Source organism: Aquarana catesbeiana, linkage group LG13 (assembly GCF_042186555.1).
Source record: "Aquarana catesbeiana isolate 2022-GZ linkage group LG13, ASM4218655v1, whole genome shotgun sequence".
NCBI lineage: Eukaryota > Metazoa > Chordata > Amphibia > Anura > Ranidae > Aquarana > Aquarana catesbeiana.
Window position 1 is genome coordinate 147,001,503 of NC_133336.1, and position 23,075 is coordinate 147,024,577.

General features: G+C 46.1%; 1 protein-coding gene across 4 annotated transcripts in view; it reads right to left on the reverse strand.

Moving 5' to 3' along the window:
* Positions 1-23,075, reverse strand: part of NUSAP1 (nucleolar and spindle associated protein 1) — a 609,977-nt gene that overhangs the window by 237,450 nt on the left and 349,452 nt on the right. For all 4 annotated transcript variants that reach the window (XM_073608869.1, XM_073608871.1, XM_073608868.1 and 1 more), the window contains one exon: positions 12,674-12,786. In XM_073608869.1, coding sequence (XP_073464970.1) covers positions 12,674-12,786 — 113 coding nt within the window. The remainder of the gene's footprint in view (positions 1-12,673; positions 12,787-23,075) is intronic.

Here is a 23,075-nt window from a genome sequence, read left to right on the forward strand (position 1 = left end):
ACGCGGCCCACAGGGGGACCACGGTTCGGCCGCAAAAGCCACGGCCTAAATTTCTGCCCACCCGCCGCCGGCCCATAGCCCGCGGGGGGACTGGGCCAACCCTGAGCCCTGGATGGACGTTCGGCCGGTAGGCCGCAAAGCCGCTGCCTAAAGTTCCGCACTCCACCGGTAGACCGCAAAGCCGTGGCCTAAATTTTTTTTTTTTAAATCAGAAAAAAAAAAAACTTTTATTTTTGACTTTCACGGCACATAACATATGACAGTTGATGTTCAGTAATAAGATAGCAATATGGAACGTACATCTTTTAGTGATAAAAAAACAAAAAATGTCCAGCGCTCTGAATGTCACAAAGACAATAGCAGCAGTCCAAAGTGGAAAATAATAAAGAGTTTTTTTTTCACTTTGGACTGCTGCTATTGTCTTTGTGACATTCAGAGCGCTGGATATTTTTTGTTTTTTTGCTACTAATCTGTATCTACCAGTTACAGTTGGTCTAGCTGCACTGGTTTCCTTCCCCCCCCCCCCCCCCCTCCTGAGTTCAAGTGATGTAGTTTTATACAATACATGTTATGTACCACATGATATGCTGATCACATTATATGTCATTCATCATATGCCCTAAGTGACCCCCCCGGGTGTACACGCATTGGCGCTGGGTTATTATTGTTGTTTTCATCTTTTAGTGATACATTGTTAGAAGGTACAGGATATCCATGACTTTAGAAATGCATTTTATTAGTACAGTGTCATTTAATAAATTTTTATAAAAGAAATAGAAGCAAAAAATAAAAATAAAAATACAAACTTTTACTTAAACTTCCTCAGAACCTTGAGGGTATGAGGTATCTAAACAAAAAAGTTGCTTTGACCCACCATTGTTTTCTACATCCATTGAAATTATGCGTTGTCAGGTATTGGCCAACCTCAGCTCAGGTGCAGTTAGTGCATTACATTTGCAGTAGCCTGTCTTTAATCAGCTGATGTGGTGCCAGACCCGGGACAGCTAACCAAGCTTGCCATAATGAATAGAACTTACGTGGAACATTTCTGTGTTGGTAAGTTAGTTTCTCCCTGATTAGTAATTTGTTGACCTGATCCACCCATTGTTTTCTAGTGGGTACTCTGGGAGTGAGGCTTCATGGGTAATGGAAATTTTTCTGAGGAGGGCTGCAAGACGGCAGACACCACTGAAGCATTCTGGCCTGACTACATATTGAGGTTCTAGATACCCGCGCGCAGGAGAGAGTTTTTTTTGGTTTTGTTTACTCTGGGAGTGATCCATAGTTGAGCGATTAGTTTACGTGCAACATATAATAATCGAAGGACCGCCGTATGGGCCGAAGGGGTTAAAGCCTCCTCGTCCAGTGCTCCCAATAGACATACAACTGGTTCTGGTTGGAATATTTATCATGTAGACCTGTGATATTACATCTAGAACTTCTTTCCAGTAGCGGAAAAGTTTGGGGCATCTCCATATCATGTGGATTAGGTCTACATGAGCACCTTCACATTTCGGACAGAGTGGAGTGTCTCTGATCCCCCATTTGTGTAGCCTGACCGGGGTCCTATTTACCCTTTGCAACAGGTATAGATGTGATAGCTTTTGGGATGCGGAGACCGAAACTAAAAGGGGCAGATGATAGGCACAAATTCCATGTTTCCCCGTCTATGTTCCCTATATCCTCTTCCCAGCCCTGTCGACAGGGAAGGTTGGAAGGGTCTTGGATGGCACTGAGAAGTATGTTATATGCTCTGGAAATCATTCCCCTCTTATTGTCTTCCAAGAAGATCCCCTGTATCAATGTGTGGTCAGTCAGTTGTAATGGAGCACGTTGTGATTGTGTTTGTATCGCATGGGGTAACTGCAGATATTTGAAAAAGTTGGTGCATGGAATATTAAATTCCGCTTGAATTTCCATAAAAGACTTGAGATTTGGTCCATTGTATAGTTGAGACAGGTAATGGATTCCCAGCAATTCCCAATTTCTGAATCATTTTAACTTTAGTATTTCTTTATAATTAGTGTTACGCCATATTGGCGTGTGGCTTATAAAGCCTCTGATCCCCACCATTTTTTTTGTGTATGCCCATAATGATTTTAGCATTCTCACCGTGGGGGCCTCAGGATCAAGATGCATGTATCCCGCCTCCAGACACCCTAGAGCCATCATACTCTCATCCTGCATGGCTAACAGTCTGCAGATAGGGTCCGCTAGATCTGTCACTCCCCAGCCCCCCAGCTGCTGGAGCTGGGATGCTAGGTAATAGGCCCTAGAGTGAGGAACTGCCAAACCTCCCTCAACTTTTCTAAACTGTAATGTCGTTAGTCTAATCCTTTGCTGTTTTTTTGCTTCAAATCAGTTCCCTAAATTGGGAGTCTATCCTGTCAAACCACTTTCGAGAGGCCCATACCGGGGAGTTGTTAAATATATATAATAACTGCGGTGCCCAAACCATTTTTATCAAATTAATTCTTCCTACTACTGAGAGCGGCAGTTTACACCAGGAGGTGCATTTTTCACGGAATTTGTGGAGTAGAGGGACTAAATTAAGATCAATGTATTGGGATGGGTTTGGGGATATTTGTATACCCAAGTAACAAAAAGAGGGCACTTTTTGTATCATCTCTGCTCCCTATGGTAATGGTTCTGTTATGGGGTCCACCGGCATCAGCACCGACTTATTCCAGTTAATGGAGAAGCCTGACAGGTTTCCAAAATCTTTAATAAGGGACATGACGTTCTTTAATGTACCCTGTGTATCTCCCAGGTACAATAGGGCATCATCTGCATACATTGATACTACATCCGTGGGGGCGTGGCTTGCTGGTGGAGCGAGCGACCGCATAGTCACAGCGCTCCGGCTCTCAACAACCATCCTGCAGGCATCCTGAGTCCTATCTCCTCACCGAGGGTCTTAATTTGTTCCCCACGGCGGTGGGCACAAAGCAGGCTGGCTACCATGGTGAAATACGGGCCGGCTTGGCCCCCATCCATGTCAGACCGTCTGGCGGGATTCTGGAGGCAAGATGGCGCCGGGACGCAGGCCTCTCAGGCAGCCACGCTGCAGGTGCATCTATCTGATGACCGGAGCTCTGCTAGTGGGGTGAGTGCTTCTACTCCTGCTATCTTCCGTACACAGACTGTCTCCCAGTTATCGCAAGACCCCCAGACAGCTCAGGACCCCCAGCAGTCAAATGATGATGGTGAGCTGAATCCCCCTGCTGAACCAACCCTGGCCACCATTATGCTGGCTATACAAGATTGTAAGGCCTCCCTCACTACTCAAATAGCCTCCATAAGAATGGATTTCTCACTCCTTAAGCAGGATGTCCAAAACCTCAGTGACAGGGCTGGGGATATGGAGGAACGTATTAGTTCTGTGGAGGACACTATGCACCCCCTAACTGTTAAAGTGAGAGATAATACTGGGGAACTAGCAGCTCTCCGCGCCAAAATTGACGATTTGGAGAATCGTTCTAGAAGGAACAATTTACGTTTTGTTGGATTCCCTGAAAGCGCGGAGGGCTCACACCCTGAAAAATTTTTATACTCCTGGCTGAGAGATATCTTTGGCACTGATGCACCATCGTTTTCATATGTGATTGAGAGGGCACACCGTACACCCCCATGTCCTCCCCCAGAGGGAGCACCTCCACGTTCAATCATTGCTCGCATCCTAAACTTCCGGGATAAAGTGGCAATTTTACGAATAGCAAGAGAGAAAGGTCCGCTTAAATACAACAGCAATAATATCTCTATTTATCCTGACTTCTCCGCTGAGGTGCAGCGCCAACGCATATCATTCTCAGCAGTGAAGAATCGTCTGCGTGAGGAGGGATTGAAATATGCCATGCTTTTTCCTGCCAAGCTTCGCATCATATTCGACGGTAAAGCTCACTTTTACTCCAGCCCTAAAGAAGCCATGGCTTGGCTAAACGACCGCTATGGGCCCGCAGACAGGCGCAGAGGTCACTGACAGCTTCACCCGTTTAATGTTCCCCTCTGCTGAACTCCTTATGGATGACACCATGCAGTCCCCCATCCACTAAATGCCAACCTCATCATATGGGGCTACCCACCTATACCAGAGGTCTTAAAAAAAAAGAAAACTCTGTAATCCTGCAATAACCTTTAACATTCCTGCTTGGCTTGTCATTTCCCCCCCCCCCTTTTTTTTTTTTTTTTTTCCTTCTCCTCGCTATTAAGAAGGACTGATTCTTATTTTTCTTTTCTTTTGTTCTTCCTACAAAACATACCAAAAAGACATCCTGGATCAGGACATGACTATTTTTTTCTACTGTCAGTTGGGAGCCACACCGATCTCCACGTTACCTCCCCACCAGACAGTGGTGTGACCACGGAATAGTTGGACCCTCAATAACATTCCCCCCCCCCCTTTTTTTTTTACGGGGTAGGAGGGGTCTATTTGGGTTTTGGGATCCAAGGCTCGCTAAGTTGGGGATGGCCGAGCGGGGTGGGGGTTATGGGTTTTTCAAGCACAGTTTGCTCTTTTTTGTGCTCTTTTTTACTTTTTTTTTTTTACTTTTTTTTCTCTTTTTTCCTTTTTGCAATTTATATAGGTGCTGCTCGGAACGGTTTATTGGCTTACTCGGGTCTGTATACTGACAGTACAGACTCTAGTAAACATAGATATTTGAAATGTGATATAGATATAATTGAATGCATGTGTCCTGGCGCGGCCTGTGAGGTACTAGATAAGTATGTGCTTATTTATCCTTATGATCATGATATATTGTTTGTCTTACAGTGACAGGGTCCTTAAAAATAGTGTCATGGAACACTAGAGGTTTGAATGCCCCTCAAAAACGATCTCTCGTTTTTTCAGTCCTAAAGAAGTGCCGTCCTGATGTGGTGTGTCTACAGGAGACCCACCTAACTGACACTAAGGTGAGGGCCCTTAAGCGTCCATGGCTGGCTCAGGGTTATCACGCTACACACACAAATTACTCTAGGGGGGGTTTCTATCTTAGTGGCTAAATCCCTCCCAGCAGAAACTTTACAAGTCAAGAAAGATCCAAATGGGAGATATGTCATACTTTCTCTGCAAATCTCCTCAATAACGTTTACTATTGTCAACCTCTATATTCCTCCGCCCTTTTCGGCGGAGGTATTATTGAAATTGTCACTGTACTTGTTGGATAGACCCCCCGGACCTCTCCTCTACATCGGTGATTTTAATCCTATACTGGACCCAGCCATGGACCGCTTGGGGGGTGGGGGTAGACCCTTTCCCTCCCTTTTGAACTGGATGCAGGTTTATGACCTTACTGAATTATGGCGCTGGAAACACCCAGATGATAGTCAGTTTTCTTGTCATTCAGACTCATTCCACACTATGTCTAGAATTGATATGGCCTTCGTCCCAGCAGACACTCTTCCCTTTGTCGCTGCAGCTTCATACCTGCCTAGAGGGGTTTCAGACCATGCGCCCCTTTCTGTGGACCTCACCATCCTTCCGGAATCTGGCCCCTCCATTTGGAGGTTAAATTCTTATTGGCTGGAGGATGAGGCGGTACAGGGAACATGTAGGCAAGGTATCAAGGAATACTGGAGGGACAATGTGTGGACAGTGGACCCTTCTATAGAGTGGGAGGCATTCAAGACCTCATTGAGGGGCACCTTTATGGGGCCTTGAGGAAAAATAACCAACAGCGTACGGAAGAACTTGAAACTGCCATGGTACAAGCAGAATCTGTATATGCCTCTGATCCGACCCCGGACACAAGAGAAACATGGCTATTGAAACGTAGGGAATATGAAATACGTCTGTTAGACCTTACAAAAAAGAAATTGTTACACACGGCACAGAAATCATTTGAACATGGTAACAAGGCTGGACGCCTTTTAGCATATCTAACAATACCAGATCGCCCTCCAGTATCCATTCCTCGTATCTATACTAAGACAGGTCAAATGAGTGAGGTCAATGGGGATATTATGGAAACTTTTTTAAACTTCTACACAGAACTTTACACTTCCAGGGCTGGGTAGACTGAACCCCAGCTAAACGAATACCTTGCTGACATGTCTCTCCCCTCCATTTCTACTGAGGGGAGGGAGATGTTAGACGCTCCCATCTCGGTTAAAGAGATTGCAGTAGCCATTGCTCAAATGCCAGCCCACAAGACTCCTGGGCTGGATGGTTATCCCGCTGAATGGTATTCACAATTTAGGGACTTACTGTGCCCATTTCGGTTACGTACATATAATAAGGCCTTGGATGCTGGTATCCTTCCCCCCACCATGCGAGAAGCCTTGATCGTGCTCCTGCTGAAACCCCGCAAAGATCCACTTAAATGTGAATCATACCGCCCAATATCCCTTATAAATGTGGATGTTAAGATCCTAGCAAAAGTGCTTGCAAACCGCTTAAATACTGTAGTTACGTCTCTGGTCAATAGTGACCAAGGGGGTTTTATACCTGGACGGTCCACAAGAATGAATATCCGCAGACTATTCCACAACCTGCAATACCCTCATGAGTGTTCCCGTACACGTGCCATTGTGTCTTTGGACACATGTAAAGCATTTGATAGTGTGGAATGGCCATATCTCTTTTGTGTGTTGCAGGTGTATGGTTTCGGTCCTCGCATGGTGGCATGGATTAGACTACTTTATACATCCCCCCGAGCCCGAGTGCGAGTTAATTCCTCAATCACTAAATCATTCTCCAATACAAGGGGCACGAGGCAGGGATGCCCTTTGTCCCCGCTTCTGTTCACCTTGGCCATGGAACCGCTGGCGGCACAAATTCGTACATCCCCTTCCATTAAAGGCCTGGCTATTGCTACCATTGAGGAGCGTATTTCGCTCTATGCAGAGGACACCTTGGTGTATCCGGCAGATACTAATGCATCACTTCGGTCGCTATTGGCCGAGATCAATAGGTTTGGAGATTTCTCTGGATTCCGGGTGAACTGGGACAAATCCAGCCTGTTCCCTCTGGATTATGCAGCAATCTCCCAGATCCATCCGGACTCCAACTTACAGGTAGTAACCTCCTTCCGATATCTTGGGGTCTTGGTACAATCGCCTTTATCCACCTACATTACTAACAACTTAGACCCCATACTGAGTAGACTACAGGAACAAATTAAACAGTGGATGGACCTGCCCCCAGATCTTATGGGAAGAGCAAGTCTACTTAAAATGATCTACCTACCGAAACTGCTATACGTGCTGGCTAACTCCCCTTGCAAAATCCCCAAATCTATTTTAAAAGGATAGATACGATTTGTACAACGTTACTGTGGAGTGGGGGGACCCCCAGGGTGGCACTGGAGATGTTAAGACTGCCATCACATATGGCGGGGTTGGCGTTTCCAAATTTTTTTCTTTATTAATTAGCATCACAGCTAGTGCATGTGCATGATTGGCTATGTCCGGTCCCGGCAAATGCATGTACTTCCACTGAGGGAGCCATTGCATCTTCTATGGAAACTCTACATAACATTGTTTATAGAGGGAAGGTCACAAATCGACCAGGCGCCTCTATGCTAGCCACTTCTCTCTTACTTTTTCGATATATCGTTACAAAAATCTCTAAACATTCCTGGTCCACATCCCCAAATAATCCCCTGTGGTTTAACCCTACTTTGCAGGAACTATACTCATTGCCCGACACTAAGCGATGGTACTCCAAGGGAATAAAATACTTATGTCATTTGTATGATGCCCAAGGGTTTAAAACTTTTCAACAACTGAGATTAGACTTTGACCTACCACGCTCTTATTTGTTCCACTATTATCAACTTAGGCATGCTACACGAGCTCAGTTTGGCTCCTTAAAGAATCCCATTAATTTACCCCCACTAGAGAGACTACTAAGACAACCAGACCCTAATAAGCTTGTTTCTACCTATTATGCGGCCCTAACGACAGACGTTAACCCCCGATTTAGTAAAGCGCAGGAAAAATGAACATCCATGGACATTTCATTTACTGAGGAGGACTGGACTGAATTCAGAGACACATATAAAGCCACGGTCATCTCATCCAGAGTTAGAGTTATACCGATTAAATTTTTTCACCACTCTCACCTTACTCCGGCCAGACTACACAAAATGGGGCTGAAGTCCTCCGCTGAGTGCTTTTGTGGTTGTGGAGGGAGTGCTGATTTCATGCACTGCTTCTGGACCTGCCCAGTGGTTCAGAACTTTTGGGTGGAAGTAGGCTCCTTCATTTCCTCTGCTCTAGGCCTCCCTAATATCATCCACCCAAAAAATGGTCTGCTGGGGATCTTTGGAGATTTATAACTATCAACACAGGCAAAAAGATTACTACGAATCCTCTACTTTTATGTTAGAAAGACCATTCTGCTGTCATGGAAGGGTGTATCAACACCCTTGAAATCCCTATGGCTAAAATTAATCAATGATGTTATACCACTGTATAGACTTAGCTTTGAACTAAGGAAACGGACAAAAACATTCCATAAAATTTTGGGTAGGTGGCTTGCTAGCCCTCTGACCCTCACCTTGTAGGATATATATAGTTGGGACATTTACAGGTCGCGCCAGGATAGCATATAATTTATGCAGATTATTAATACTGTTACATACGGACGAATTGCTTGTATAAGTAGTTATGTGCAAATATTAGCAGATGCACCAATGTCTGTCTTTGTTTATATAAGCTACATATTGTTGCTGTTTACCAATGACTGACCGAGCATATTAAGTGGTTGTTTGTTGTGCTTGTTTTGTACAACTGGTTTGTAAAAATTAATAAAAATATCTTTAAAAAAAAAAAAAAGATACTACATCCGTGCCTGTAATTCGCTTGAATCCTATTATGTTTGGATCTTCCCTTATCTTTGCTGCCAGAGGTTCCAAGGCCAGGGCAAACAGCAGGGGCGACAAAGGGCACCCCTGCCTAGTGCCTCAAAACAAGGAAAAAGGTACCGACAGCTCTCCATTAATTCCAATCCTAGCCGATGCGGCGTATAATAGTTGGACCCATTTGATGAAGGTTGCCCTCAGTCCCATATGTTCGAGCACCTTCCACAGGTAAGGCCACTCGACACTGTCGAAGGCCTTAGCTGCGTCTAGTGAAAATATGATTCTGTTGTAAAAAAAAAAAAAAAACATTTTTCGGCCAGCTGTAGCACCAGTTGAGTGGACATGGACTGAGCCCCCAACCACGCTCTCTTTGTGTCTTCATTAGGATCGGATATAAATCTATCCTGTTTCTGTGACCTTTTCTCTTACCATTGTTTCCCATGCCTTAGTATTTGTTTTAATGCGGGTTATTATCCTGATAAATTGGCCTCTCATATATGCCTTTGCTGCATCCCATACTACGCTTCGTTTGGCGCTTCCCAGGTTATCTTTCAAAAAAAGCTGTAATGAGTCCCGTATGGGGTCCTGTTCTGGAAATAGGGAAAGTCAGAAAGGGTTTAACTTCCACCCTGTCCTTTTTTCTGTGCCAGGGAGTGAGATAGTCACCCAGAATGAGGAATGGTCAGATACGTGCCTGTCGCTATAATCTGATGCCGTTACCAATGGCAACATCGCATCATTGCCTAGTCCCATGTCTATCCTGGACAATCCCCCATGTGATGCTGAGTGACAGGAGAATATTTTGGTATTTGGGTGTCCGTGTCGCCATATGTCTGTCAGTCCGAGCTCCCCAAGTAATCTGGCAAAGGATGTAAGTCCCCCACCTCCCAAAGGTACATGAGTGGGGACTGGGAGTTTGTCCCATTGGTAGGTTAAGTAATTGTTGTAGTCTCCCATTGCTAGGAGTGGAGTATCAGGGAATTGGGCCACAAACCCCGCCAGACACTTGAGGACCCCGGCCGAGAACAGCGGTGGTATATATATTCCCGCTATTATGCATAATAAACCAAGGATTTTGCATAGCAAAAACGCATATCTTCCTCCTGGATCTATGACCTTTCCTAAGCATTGAAACTTGACTTCCTGACCAATCAGAATGCTGACCCCTCTGGAATATGCGTCGAATGAAATTGGGTGTTATATATGTGGGGGCTGAAATTGGGTACCGGAGCAGGAGGGAAATGGGTTTCCTGCAAGCACACAACTCCAGCCCCCACAGATTTAAGGTGTCTAAGAACCGCCAATTTCTTTATTGGGTTACCAAGTCCTCTAAAATTCCAGGACATAAATTTCAATTTAACCGCCATAAGGAAGTCTATCTATCACTAATAGTGATAACCACACATTTACTATTTAAGAATCTTCTTGCATTAAATCTATCTTTACATGTAGAGAGAAAGAAACAGCACGCGTTAAACCAATATTACCATGTGCATAGGGGGACAAGCAGAAGGGGACCGTAACGTTCCTGTCGGAATTGGTCCTTTGTGAGCTTACTGGTGGGTCAAAGCAGCAACTGGTGAAATAACATAAGTCCCTTATGAAACATAGGTAAACTGTTGAAGCCAACAGGGCTCCCACCCATACAGGCCGCTGTATATTTCTTTTCCATGGCTTATCCATGGAAGGTGGAAGGCAGTGGAAACTCCCGTTAAAATAATAGGGTGGGTTTCACCTCTGCATCTTACGTGGGATATACCGCGTGGTAATGTTTCTAGTGTTCTTCTTTTTCACCCACCTTGTCCAGCAGGGGCAACGAGAAGATTTTTTTATGTCAGACTGTCAAATCGTCTAAAGGGATCAACAGACCCCGAACCTGCGGTCATGAATGAAAGTCAATGGGAAATGATAATTTCTCACCCACCATCAGATAAGTTATTGTACTTTCAAACCGGTGCATGACGTTGCGACTTGGCTGCTTTATACGCGCATTCCTCTCGGTCTAGCCATTGTGCTGCCGTGGCCGGACGATCAAAGAAGTGAGTCTCCCCCAGGGTGGCTACCCTGAGGCGTGCAGAATATAGCATTGCATATTGTACATTCAGGTCCCGGAGCCCGTGGCCTAAATTTTTGCCCGCGGGCCGCAAGTGGGGGGGACCGACCGATCCCAGCTGGTAGGCTAAATTAGCCCCAGGACCCCCGATCACCCTCCTCCCAGGCCTAACCACCAGATACCCCCCCAATACCAAACCCGAGGGTGGAAAAAACAGGGGCCATGTGTCGCAAAAAGTCCCTAGGTCAGAAGCCTGGGCCTCACCCAGGAAAGGGGGGGGGAGGGGGGTGGAGGAGAACCCCAGAGGGACCGACCACCCCAGGGAGTACCCGCGCCCACCAGGGAAGGAGAGGAGGGGGCCCCTTACTTACCGCTCCAGCGAAGTGCGCAGGTAACGCTCCCAGACAGATCCTTCTTGCCACCCAAGTGGGGGGGGCTGTCGACCATGAGGAACGCTGTGACATAGGCCGAGACCTGGTTGTAGGCGACATCGCGAGACATTTAACTCGCAGGGCCAGCCCCTGTCCAGTGGGGCTATGTGACGAGGCCGACCTAGCGCGTAGCTGAGGTCTGCACGTGCTCGCTGGCCAGACTGGGGTGACCCTCTGGATCTAAGTATCAAGTCCGTCACCCTGCCCGGCAGTTGATTGTAGATCTCACCGGAAAAAAATCCAGGAAAAAGAGAAAATAAACAAATTCCCGGGACTAGAGATCCCAGCAGGGAACCAGGTCCTTACTCCTGACTAGGCAGAAAAAAAAACTGAATACCTAGAGCAAGGAGGGGGTTATATACTGACTGTGGACAGCCCATGGGAGTGGCCAAGTGTTTGATTTTTTGTTTCTGCCTAGTTCTACTCCTGCGGAGGCGATATAACCCTAACATTATGAAGATAGAAGGCTGTGTCTGTCAATGAACTAATGAGAAAAAGTGGTTTCACTTACCCGTCCCGGCGCAAGGCCACTTAAAAGCTATGGGCCCAATCTTCACCCTTCACGGCGGATTCCTGTCACTTGGACCTTCGAGGACTGGGTACCCTTTCATGTTAAGGGTTCACTCCCTTGGACCTGTACATCACCCTGCAGGAAATGCCTTAGCGCTGTAGTGACCAGGATTTCCTCTCTGCAGGGTCCAGCACCCGGAGGCCACGTTACAGGCAAAACCTTGCAGGATCTCGAGTCTTCTTTGTAAGGCTCGGGTACCATTTATCTAAGCATAAAAGCCTGTGTCAAAAGGATCCAATCAGTCAATCCCTCGATTCATTTTTGGAACCGTTTGTGCGACTAGAGACCTGGAGTTTAGAGAACTCAAACTGTACTGGAAGTGCTTTCTGTATAGGAGGGGTAATATAGGGGATCACTTCCCATCTGAAGACCTTTGGTCTACCAGTGTCCATTCACTTAATGATGAACTATAACCCAGCAGGAAATTAATATTAGCCTGACTCTGTGTCCCATGATGTATGAAAAAGAAAAGTATGGAACCACAGGTCCCAGCAGTGAACTAGTTTCTTACTCCTAAACACGCCAAGATTCAGAAGAGCTGAATGAACATAAGATAAAAGAAGAACGTTTCTTATGCTGATTGTACATTTATCTTATTTTTTCTGCAGAAGCTGCATATTAACTACTTGCTGACAATAGTTGGAAAGTGTGTCTCCATTTCTTTACAACAAATACATGCACATAGGTAATGTGTTTAACAGTTAAAATCCTAAACATACTTTTCACAGAAGACGAGTATGATAACATTATTATAGGAACAGATACAAAAAACTAAAAACTGTTGTGTTAAAAAATGTAATTTAAATTAATTTACCTTGGCTTCGTGAATGGAATTGCTCACAGCATCCAGACGCTTCTGTTTTCTCTCCATGTATTTATCGATAGACTCCATTTTCTTAAAATGAGCTTCATGCAATTTTTTAAAGTCTATGGAAAAAAACAAAAAACACCACAACAAAAATCACAATTCAACACATGCTTGAACAAACAAATTTGGACCTTTCCAGACTTATCCTACCCCCCCTCCCCCCAAAAAAAAAAAAGTAAAAGAGTGCTGCAAAAGAATTCTTGATCCACACCATAAGAAACACAAATATATTTTCCCATTCCAAAGTATCCAGCGCTGATCGGTGTATTTTGAAATATTAGGTTTACGTATTCTTTTACCACTTAGGGACTGGGAGATCTTCCCTCTTAACGACCGCCATTGTTTGTAATACGGCACTGCGTCGCTTTAACTGACATTTGTGCGGTCATGTGATGCTGTACCCAAACAAAGTTGATGTCCTTTTTTCCCCACAATAGAGCTTTTGGTGGTATTTGATCACCTCTGCGGTTTTTATTTTTTGTGCTATAAACAAAAAAAAGACCGACAATTTTGAAAAAAATAAATACAATATATTTTTTACTTTTTGCTATAATAAATATCCCCCCCCAAAAAAATTAAAAACAAAAGTTAGTTTAGGCCAATATGTATTCTTCTACATATTTTTGGTTAAAAAAAAAAAAAAAATTGCTATAAGATTATATTGATTGGTTTGCGCAAAAGTTATAGCGACTACAAAATAGGGACTAGATTTATGACATTTTTATACTTTTTTTTTTTTTTACTAGTGATGGCGTTGATCAGCGATTTATAGCGGGACTGAGACATTGGACATATCGGACACTTGACACATTTTTGGTTTCAGTCACATTTATACAGCGATCAGTGCTATAAAAATGTACTGATTACTGTATAAATGACTGGCAGGGAAGGGGTTAACAATAATGGTGATCAAGGAGTTAAATGTGTTTCCTAGGAGGTTTTTCTAACTGTGGGGGGAGGGGACTGACTGGGAGTACAGAGAGATCGCTGTTCCTAATCACTAGGAACAGACGATCATTCTGTACTTCCCTGTGAGAATGGGGATCTGTTTGTTTACATTGACAGATCCCCATTCTGGCTCTGTGGCGCGATCGCCGTAGTATAATGACGGTGGCTGGTCAGCAAGTGGTTAAAAACTTAGTGGTCCTGTACTCAATAGGCCAGGCATTCCTGCCACACATCTTATTTGAGGGAAGTGTCCCTGCTGGTTCACTGTTCTGTACCATGGGAGTGTCTACATGTTAAATGCGACCCTGAGGGCAGGTTTGTGTTTATCTATGCAAGTTACACACGGTGTGGGGGGCAGGGCCGATCCTAGGGTCACAGACTCCACAAAAGGGGAGTGGTCATCTTACCAACCCCTCCCCTTTACAAATGTTTCTATGGCAACGACTCAAACACAGAGATGCTCCCCTTAGAAGTCTTCGTTACCTTGGGATCCTCCCATGATCTCTTAACAATAAAGAAAATACAGAAAGAGAAGTACACTAATGAGACCTGGAGGGGAGTCTCTCTGATGCACACACAGAGGGCTGTCTGTTAGAAAGAGCCCCTAGACATAATACGGTCAAAGACTGCAGACATGGTACAAGAGATGGTCAGAGACTGCAGACATAATACAGGAGATGGTCAGAGACTGCAAACATGATACAAGAGATGGTCAGAGACTGCAGACATAATACAGGAGATGGTCAGAGACTGCAGACATAATACAGGAGATGGTCAGAGACTGCAGACATAATACAAGAGATGGTAAGAGACTACAGACATGATACAGGAGATGGTCAGAGACTGCAGACATAATACAGGAGATGGTCAGAGACTGCAGACATGATACAGGAGATGGTTAGAGACTGCAGACATAATACAGGAGATGGTCAGAGACTGCAGACATAATACAGGAGATGGTCAGAGACTGCAGACATGGTACAGGAGATGGTCAGAGACTGCAGACATAATATAGGAGAAGGTCAGAGACTGTAGACATGATACAAGGGACAGTCAGAGACTGTAGATATGATACAGGAGATGGTCAGAGACTCCAGACATAATAGAGGAGATGGTCAGAGAATGCAGACATGATACAAGAGACGGTCAGAGACTGCAATCATAGTACAGGAGATGGTCAGAGACTGCAGACATAATACAGGAGATGGTCAGAGACTGCAGACATAATATAAGAGATGGTCAGAGACTGCAGACATGGTACAGGAGATGGTCAGAGACTGCAGACATGGTACAGGAGATGGTCAGACTGCAGACATGGTACAGGAGATGGTCAGAGACTGCAGACATTGTACAGGAGATGGTCAGAGACTGCAGACATGGTACAGGAGATGGTCAGAGACTGCAGACATGGTACAGGAGATGGTCAGAGACTGCAGATATAATACAGGAGATGTTCAGAGACTGCAGTTCCTATGGACGTTAGTAGATAATGGCCGATCGGCCCTCTCACCTGACCTAGCCATACAGCAATGGTTCCTCTGATCAGGAGTCAGCTCACTCTGAATTGCCCGTGGCGTCTCCGCTGGGTAGCACCCAGATCTGTATTCCTGCAATGACTCTATTCCTTTCTCCGCCAGGGATGGCACTAGGCTGTGTGGCTTTCCCTCTGGTGGCGCAGGGCAGCGGGGTTCTCTCTCTGATGGTGTTCTCCCAGCACTGCCCTCTCTCTCTGGGGTCCTGGGTGTACTTTCCTGGGTGTAGACCCCTCCCAGGACAAACCACCCCCCTCCATTAATACAGACCCCCACCAGGACAAACCCCCCTCCATTAGTACAGACCCTCCCAAGACAACCCCCCTTCATTAGTACAGACCCCCCAAGACAAACCCCCCCTCCATTAGTACAGACCTCCCAGGACAAACCCCCTCCATTAGTACAGACCCCCCCCAGGACAAACCCCCTCCATTAGTACAGACCCCCCCAGGACAAACCCCTCTCCATTACTACAGACCCCCCAGGACAAACCCCCTCCATTAGTACAGACCCCCCAGGACAAACCCCCCCCTCCATTAGTACAGACCCCCCCAGGACAAACCCCCTCCATTAGTACAGACCCCCCCAGGACAACCCCCCCTCCATTAGTACAGACCCCCGAGGACAAACCCCCCTCCATTAGTACATACCCCCCGAGGACAAGCCCCCCCTCCATTAGTACATACCCCCCGAGGACAAGCCCCCCCTCCATTAGTACACACCCCCCCAGGACAAGCCCGCCCTCCATTAGTACAGACCCCCCCAGGACAAACCCCCTCCATTAGTAAAGACCCCCCCAGGACAAAGCCCCCCCTACATTAGTACAGACCCCCCCAGGACAAAGCCCCCCTCCATTAGTACAGACCCCCCAGGACAAACCCCTCTCCATTAGTACAGACCCTCCCAGGACAACCCCCCCTCCATTAGTACAGACCCCCTTAGGACAGACCCCCCTCCATTAGTACAGACCCCCAGGACAAAGCCCCCCTCCATTAGTACAGACCCCCCAGGACAAAGCCCCCCTCCATTAGTACAGACCCCCCCAGGACAACCCCCCTCCATTAGTACAGACCCCCCAGGAGAAACCGCCCACCCTCCATTAGTACAGACCCCCACCAGGACAACCCCCCCTCCATTAGTACAGACCCCCCGGGACAAATCCCCCCTCCATTAGTACAGACCCCCCCAGGACAAACCCCCCCTCCATTAGTACAGACCCCCCAAGGACAAACCCCCCTCCATTAGTACAGACCCCCCCAGGACAAACCCCCCTCCATTAGTACACACCCCCCCAGGAAACCCCCTCTCCATTAGTAAAGACCCCCTTAGGAAAGACCCCCCTCTATTAGTAGAGACCCCCCTCTCCATTAGCGTACATAAAAACACCCGGGCGGCAGCTGGAGAGGAGAGGACAGTGTGCAGCCACGCCACCCGGGTGGAGAGCAGATGGAGACAGGCTTGGGTGGGAGGGAAAGACAGAGGAGGAGAAAATGTGGGGCATGGATCCCCCCCCCCAGTGATGTTACTGCGTGGCTGGTCTCTCTCCACACAGAGACCAGCCGCTCCAATCTCCGGCGCTGCTCTCCTTCTCTGACAGGAGGAGTTAGGGGGGGACGGGCTGCCGCTTGAGCCTCGAAAACTATAGCGGCGGCTGTGACCTGTGGAGGGAGCCGTCTCTGGACACAGAGAGGAGGAGGAGGAGGAGGGAGGGGAGCACTCTGGCGCTTCAGCGCCCCCACCTCTCTGGCGCCCGGGTGCACCCCGTCTGGGATCGGCCCTGGTGGGGGGCGCACTGGATACCTTCGCTACCATTGTGCTATTGCTGGGTGTCCAGTGCGTCCCTGTTTTTTATACAAGTTTTATACAGCGCCAACAGTTTGCGCAGCGCTTAACAAAATGAAGGCAGACATTACAGTTACATTACAATTTGGTACAAGAGGAATCAGAGGGCCCTGCTCATTAGAGCTTACAATCCAAAAAGGAATGGTCAATTGATACAAAAGTTAATAGCTGTGGGGGATGAGCTGATGGAGGAAGTAAAACAGTGTTAGTTAGAAGCAGGATAGGCTTCTTTAAAGAGAAGGGTTTTCAGGTCTAAAGATGGATAGATTAGGGGACAGTCGGACAGCTTGGGGTAGGGAGTTCCAAAGGATGGGAGAAGCTCTGGAGAAATCCTGGAGGCAAGCATGGGAGGAGGTGACAAGGGAGCTAGAGAGCAGGAGGTCTTGGGAGGACCGAAGAGAGAGGCTTGGTTGGTATTTTGGGACTAGGTTAGTGATGTAGCTTGGGGCAGAGTTATGGATGGCTTTGTAAATTATTGTTAGTACTTTGAATTTTATTTGTTGGGTGAGTGGAAGCCAGTGGAGGGATTGGCAGAGAGGGTGGAGGACACTAAATGGTTGGTAAGGTGGATGAGTCTTGCAGCGGCATGCATTATGGACTGAAGGGGGGATAGTCTATGTAAAGGTAATCTAATGAGGAGGGAGTTGCAGTAGTCGAGGCGAGTGATAACCAGGGAGTGAATTAGAAGCTTGGTGGTGTCATTAGTTAAAAAGGGGCGTATTCTGGAAATGTGGCGGAGGCTAAGGCAGGGATTTGGACAGGGATTGTATGTGGGCCTGAAAGGACAGTTCAGAGTCTAAGGTTACCCCTAGCACCCTGGCATGTGGGGACGGACTGATAGATGTGCCATTGATCTTGACAGAGAAGTCAGGGGAAGGGGAACGTGGGGGAGGAGATATTAAAAAGGAGCTCCACCTTAAAAAAAAAAAAAAAATATTAAAAGCCAGCAGCTACAAATACTGTAGCTGCTGATTTTTAATAAATGGACACTTACCAGTCCCAGGGTCCAGCGATGTCGGCAGCCGAAGCCGATCAATCGCTCAGCTCTCGGCTGCCCCCGCCGCCATCCTTGGTCAGGGAATCGGGAAGTGAAGCGTTGCGGCTTCATGTGCCTCTGCACTGGTCCCCGTTGTGTTCTGGGAACTGTGCATTTCCCAGAACACAACGGGGGGGGGGCATCTGCGGTTATCTAAGCCCGGAAGTGGCTGCAGATACCTGTTTTAGACAGGTATCTGCACCCCCTCCCCCCTGAAAGGTGCCAATTGTGGCACCGGAGGGGGGAAAGAATCCGATGAGCGGAAGTTCCACTTTAGGGTGGAACTCCGCTTTAAGAGCTCAGTTTTAGATAGATTCAGTTTGAGGAAGTGGTTTGACATCCAGGCTGATATGTCTGTTAGTAAATCAGTGATGCGTGAGGAGTTTGATGGGGTGAGCTGGGGGGCAGAGAGATAGATTTGGGTGTCATCAGCATATAAGTGGTAGCCATGGGAGGCTATCAGCTGACCCAGGGAGGACGTGTAGATTGAAAATAGTAGAGGTCCAAGCACAGAACCTTGGGGGACCCCAGCGGTAAGAGGAGTTGGAGAGGAGGAAGTGGAGTTGTAAGTGACACTGAAGGTGCGACGAGATAGGCAAGATTTAAACCAATGGAGACCAAGCAAATTGAGTTTTTTGAGGAGGAGGGGGTGGTAAACTGTATCAAAGGCAGTGGAAAGGTCCAAGAGTAAGAGTACGGAATAATGACCGTTGGTTTTGGCTGTTAGTAAGTTGTTTGTGAGTTTTAGGAGGGCAGTTTCTGTGGAGTGCTATGGGCGAAATCCAGACTGAAGGGGATCAAGAAGGTTATTCTCAATGAGGTGGTCGCTCAGTCGGTTGTGTGCTAAACGTTCAAGGAGTTTGGAGGCAAAAGGGAGTAAAGAGATGGGTCTTAGGTTGTTAAGATTGGTGGGGTCTAGTGAGGCCTTTTTTGGTATGGGAGTGACTAGCGCATGTTTTAGAGGGTTGGGGAAGATGCCAGTGGAGAGTGAGAGGTTGAATATATGAGTTAAGGAGTGAAGGATAGAGTAAGATGGTGACCGTAGTATTTGAGAAGGATACATTTAAGGAGGGGTGGGCTCCCTCCAGGCATACCTGCCCTTAAACTATCCATTATTATATATGTGCTCCAATGTTGGAGACTCTCAAATTAGAGGGTTTTTTTAATTCAGATTTTATTTTAAAAGTTTTCATAAGTATATAAAGAAAAGAACAAAACAAATTTAGACAAAATCAATCTTGCAACTAAGATTTGTTAATTTGTTCACACAAAAATTCCTAAAAAATTCATTGAAGACCATGTTACAAAAATGAATACACCCCAATGAAAGTCTTAGGAGCAAAGCTAAATTTTAGATAACAAAATCCTAATTAACAAGAATTCAACTACAGGCAAGTAGACAACTACAGCAGGTGCCCAGCAGACCGCTGATTCTAAAAGGGCATTACTTAAAGAAAATCCCTTCCCATTTCATACTGTCAGCAATGACACCACATGGAAGAGAAATGTTACAAGGCCTGAGAAAGTAAATACAGTCCTTTAGGCCCGGTTCACACTGATGTGAGTTCATAACGAATGTGATGTGTCAAAAGCACTTTAAATTCGCATGTCATCCCTGAAGTCATTGTTTTCAATGACGGTCGTTCACATACATACGTTGCGATTCCTCTACGAATGCGATGCGATAAAAAAAAGGGTCTTGTGCGAGTTTACTGCGTTGCGAATTTAGTCTCAATAGACATCAATGTAAATCGTTCTTGAATCGCATTTGATGGTTCACATATGTGCGAATTCGTAACCTCCAGCTCCTCCTCCCAGTACTGCCCCCTCACCTCCCCCCAGTACTGCCCCCTCACTTCCTGTTTCCTGTCTCATGTCCATATGCAAACAGATAAGATGGCCCCCAGGCGACGGAACAGCATCGATAATGAGGAGCTCATCAGGCTTGTCCGTGACAGGCCATATATATGGGACAGCCGTATACCTGAATATAAAAATAATGCCCAGAAGGGCAGAGGCTGGGAAGAAATTTGTAAAACTTTGTATTCAGACTGGGAAGACTTCACACCACAAGTTCGCAAACATAAACGTAAGTACATATTTATTCATCCCACTCACCACCAATCCCTCTGACCACCAATGTAAGGTCACGCATCCCGCTGACCACCCATGTAAGGGCATGCATCTCACTGACCACCAATGTAAGGGCATGTATCCCACTGGTGACCAATGTAAGGGCATGCATCCCACTGACCACAAATCCCTCTGACCAGCTGTGTAATGAGCATTGTTCCCACTCACCACCAATTAATTGTTTATGTTTTATTTGATTACAGAAGTACTCATACTTACTAGGTGGCGAAGCCTCAAGGATACACTTCAAAGACACCAGAGACTGGAGCGCGAAGCACGAAGTGGGTCTGGTGCCGCCCCAAAGCGTCCCTATGCTTTTGCGAGATACCTGGATTTTCTCAAGCCAGTTCTAGAATTAAGGAAGTAAGTTTACATACAAGAATACCTCTCTCTACCATCCCTCTCTAATTTACCTGTCCTCCCCCTAACCTTCGCTTCTACCGCTATCATCTTTAGTTAGAATTTCAAGTATCAACTTTTGTATTTCAGCACAGAAGCAAGTTGGGAAGAGGAGGAGGAAGAGGGAGAGGAGCATGCTGCTATTGTTGACGTAGATGAGGGAGTATCATTTGTTTGCACAGAGGATTCATCATCTATGGAGGTAGAGGGTGACGCAATCGATGTACATGAATCATCTACTCAGGAGCAAGATAATGAGGATACTGACATTTCTACACCTTCCAACAGAAGGCAAAGGCAAACAGCAGAACAGGTGGAAGACCAAGACGAGACAAATAAATTACTCAATATAGTGTCAGGGATCACTGAACAAATCGATGTTCAGAGATGCCCTCATACTATGTTTGCCCTAAGTTTGGTGCCTCTTCTCAAAGAGGTCTTGCCAGACCATTACTTCAACATGAGGATTGCAGTGCAACATTGCATACATTCCTTCACTATGCCAAGCCATGTTTCAGAGACAACGCACGAGAGTACTAGTACTCAAATAATTACACCAGTTTCTTCTGCTTCAAAGCCTGCACCAAACCCTTATCCTTCTAGTTTTTCTGACCACTCAAGCATATACGAGACCCCCAGATCAAGAATCCCATATCCGATTCCTCCACCAATTGCTTCCTTAATGACCCCTACAACTAGAACCCCTGGTATAACAAGAGCAATGGAATTGAGACCACGCGACTCAATTCCTCACCATTTACCACAACAAAGCAGAGTACCACAGCTCTACAATCAAAAGCCATCCATGCCAAACCACTATACACCTGTGTCAAGACCTATGGAACAGCTCAAACAAATCATTCCTAGTCCTTATCCATATAGAAATCAATCACTTGAAGTTAATTCAATCGAGCCTCCCACAAATGCACAATATGGGCCCCCGAGTGAACCACCGGATAGAGTGATATCCCCGCCTGTGCCTTTGAGGCAAGCAATGCCTGAGCAACAGAGTGTTACAACATATTTGAATTTATAGAATAAATATGTTGTAACACTCTACCTGCAAGCCTACCTGTTGAATGGCACTGCCACTTTCATGTTGTTAATCCATACTGGATTTATGTTATGTTTTGTATATCTTAGTGGATTTGCATCCCACTGACCACCAATGTAAGGGCATTTATCCCACTGACAAGCAATCTCACTGACCACCAATGTCAGGGCTTGTATCCTACTGACCACCAATGTAAGGGCATTTATCCCACTGACAAGCAATCCCACTGACCACCAATGTCAGGGTTTGTATCCCACCTCTGACCAAAATGTAAAGGCATGCATCCTACTGACCAGCAATCCTAATGACCACCAATGTAAGGGCATTTATCCCACTGACAAGCAATCCCACTGACCACCAATGTCAGGGCTTGTATCCCACCTCTGACCAAAATGTAAAGGCATGCATCCTACTGACCAGCAATCCTAATGACCACCAATGTAAGGGCATTTATCACACTGACAAGCAATCCCACTGACCACCAATGTCAGGGCTTGTATCCCACCTCTGACCAAAATGTAAAGGGCTGTGGTGCGATTATGCAATATGGGCCCGCCCCGAGTGAACCACCGGATAGAGTGATATCCCTGTTTGTACGTTTGAAGCTAGTAACGCCTGCGAAACAGAGTGTTACTATTATTTTGAATTGATAGATGCCTACCTGTTAAACGGCACAGCCTCTTTCATGTTGTTAACCATATTGCATTTGTTTACGTTATGTAAAACTTTTTTGGTCCTACCAAATTTTCAGGTCCACATGGATTATGCAGTGGGATACATGTACAAAAGTAGGATGAAGAGAGAGAGTACGAGAGTGAGGTGGAGGTTTAGGTGCTTCTTTTTGGACCAGAAAAGTGAAAATGTCCAGTATGTCCATAAAGACTATAGAAACAGATAGGAAGTAGGAGGGTCATAGGAAGTAGGATGGTCTGATAAAGTGAGAGGGTCAGAGGAAGCGAGAGGGTCAGAGGAAGCGAGAGGGTCAGAGGAAGCGAGAGGGTCAGAGGAAGCGAGAGGGTCAGAGGAAGCGAGAGGGTCAGAGGAAATGAGAGGGTCTGAGAAAGATAGAGGGTCATACTTGAAAGAAGAGATCGAGTGAGGGGGAGAACGCATGAAGGGTGAGAGAAAGGGAAGAAGGAGACAGTATTATCTCCTCGCTATGTGGTTCTTTACAATGTTTGAAGCATGATTATTTCCCAAAAATGTTTCAAACATTATGTAATTACATGAAGATTACAAATGAAAAAAATAAAAAAATTCTGGGGGGAAGACAACTATGGTGTGATATCTGTCTGCATTGCTTCTATTGCTTACTATGGCGCAAATCATCCATCTCATGTACCATGACCGCTACAGCTTACCTCCTGGAACCTATAAACCCAATTGTAAGTATATTGCTTATCG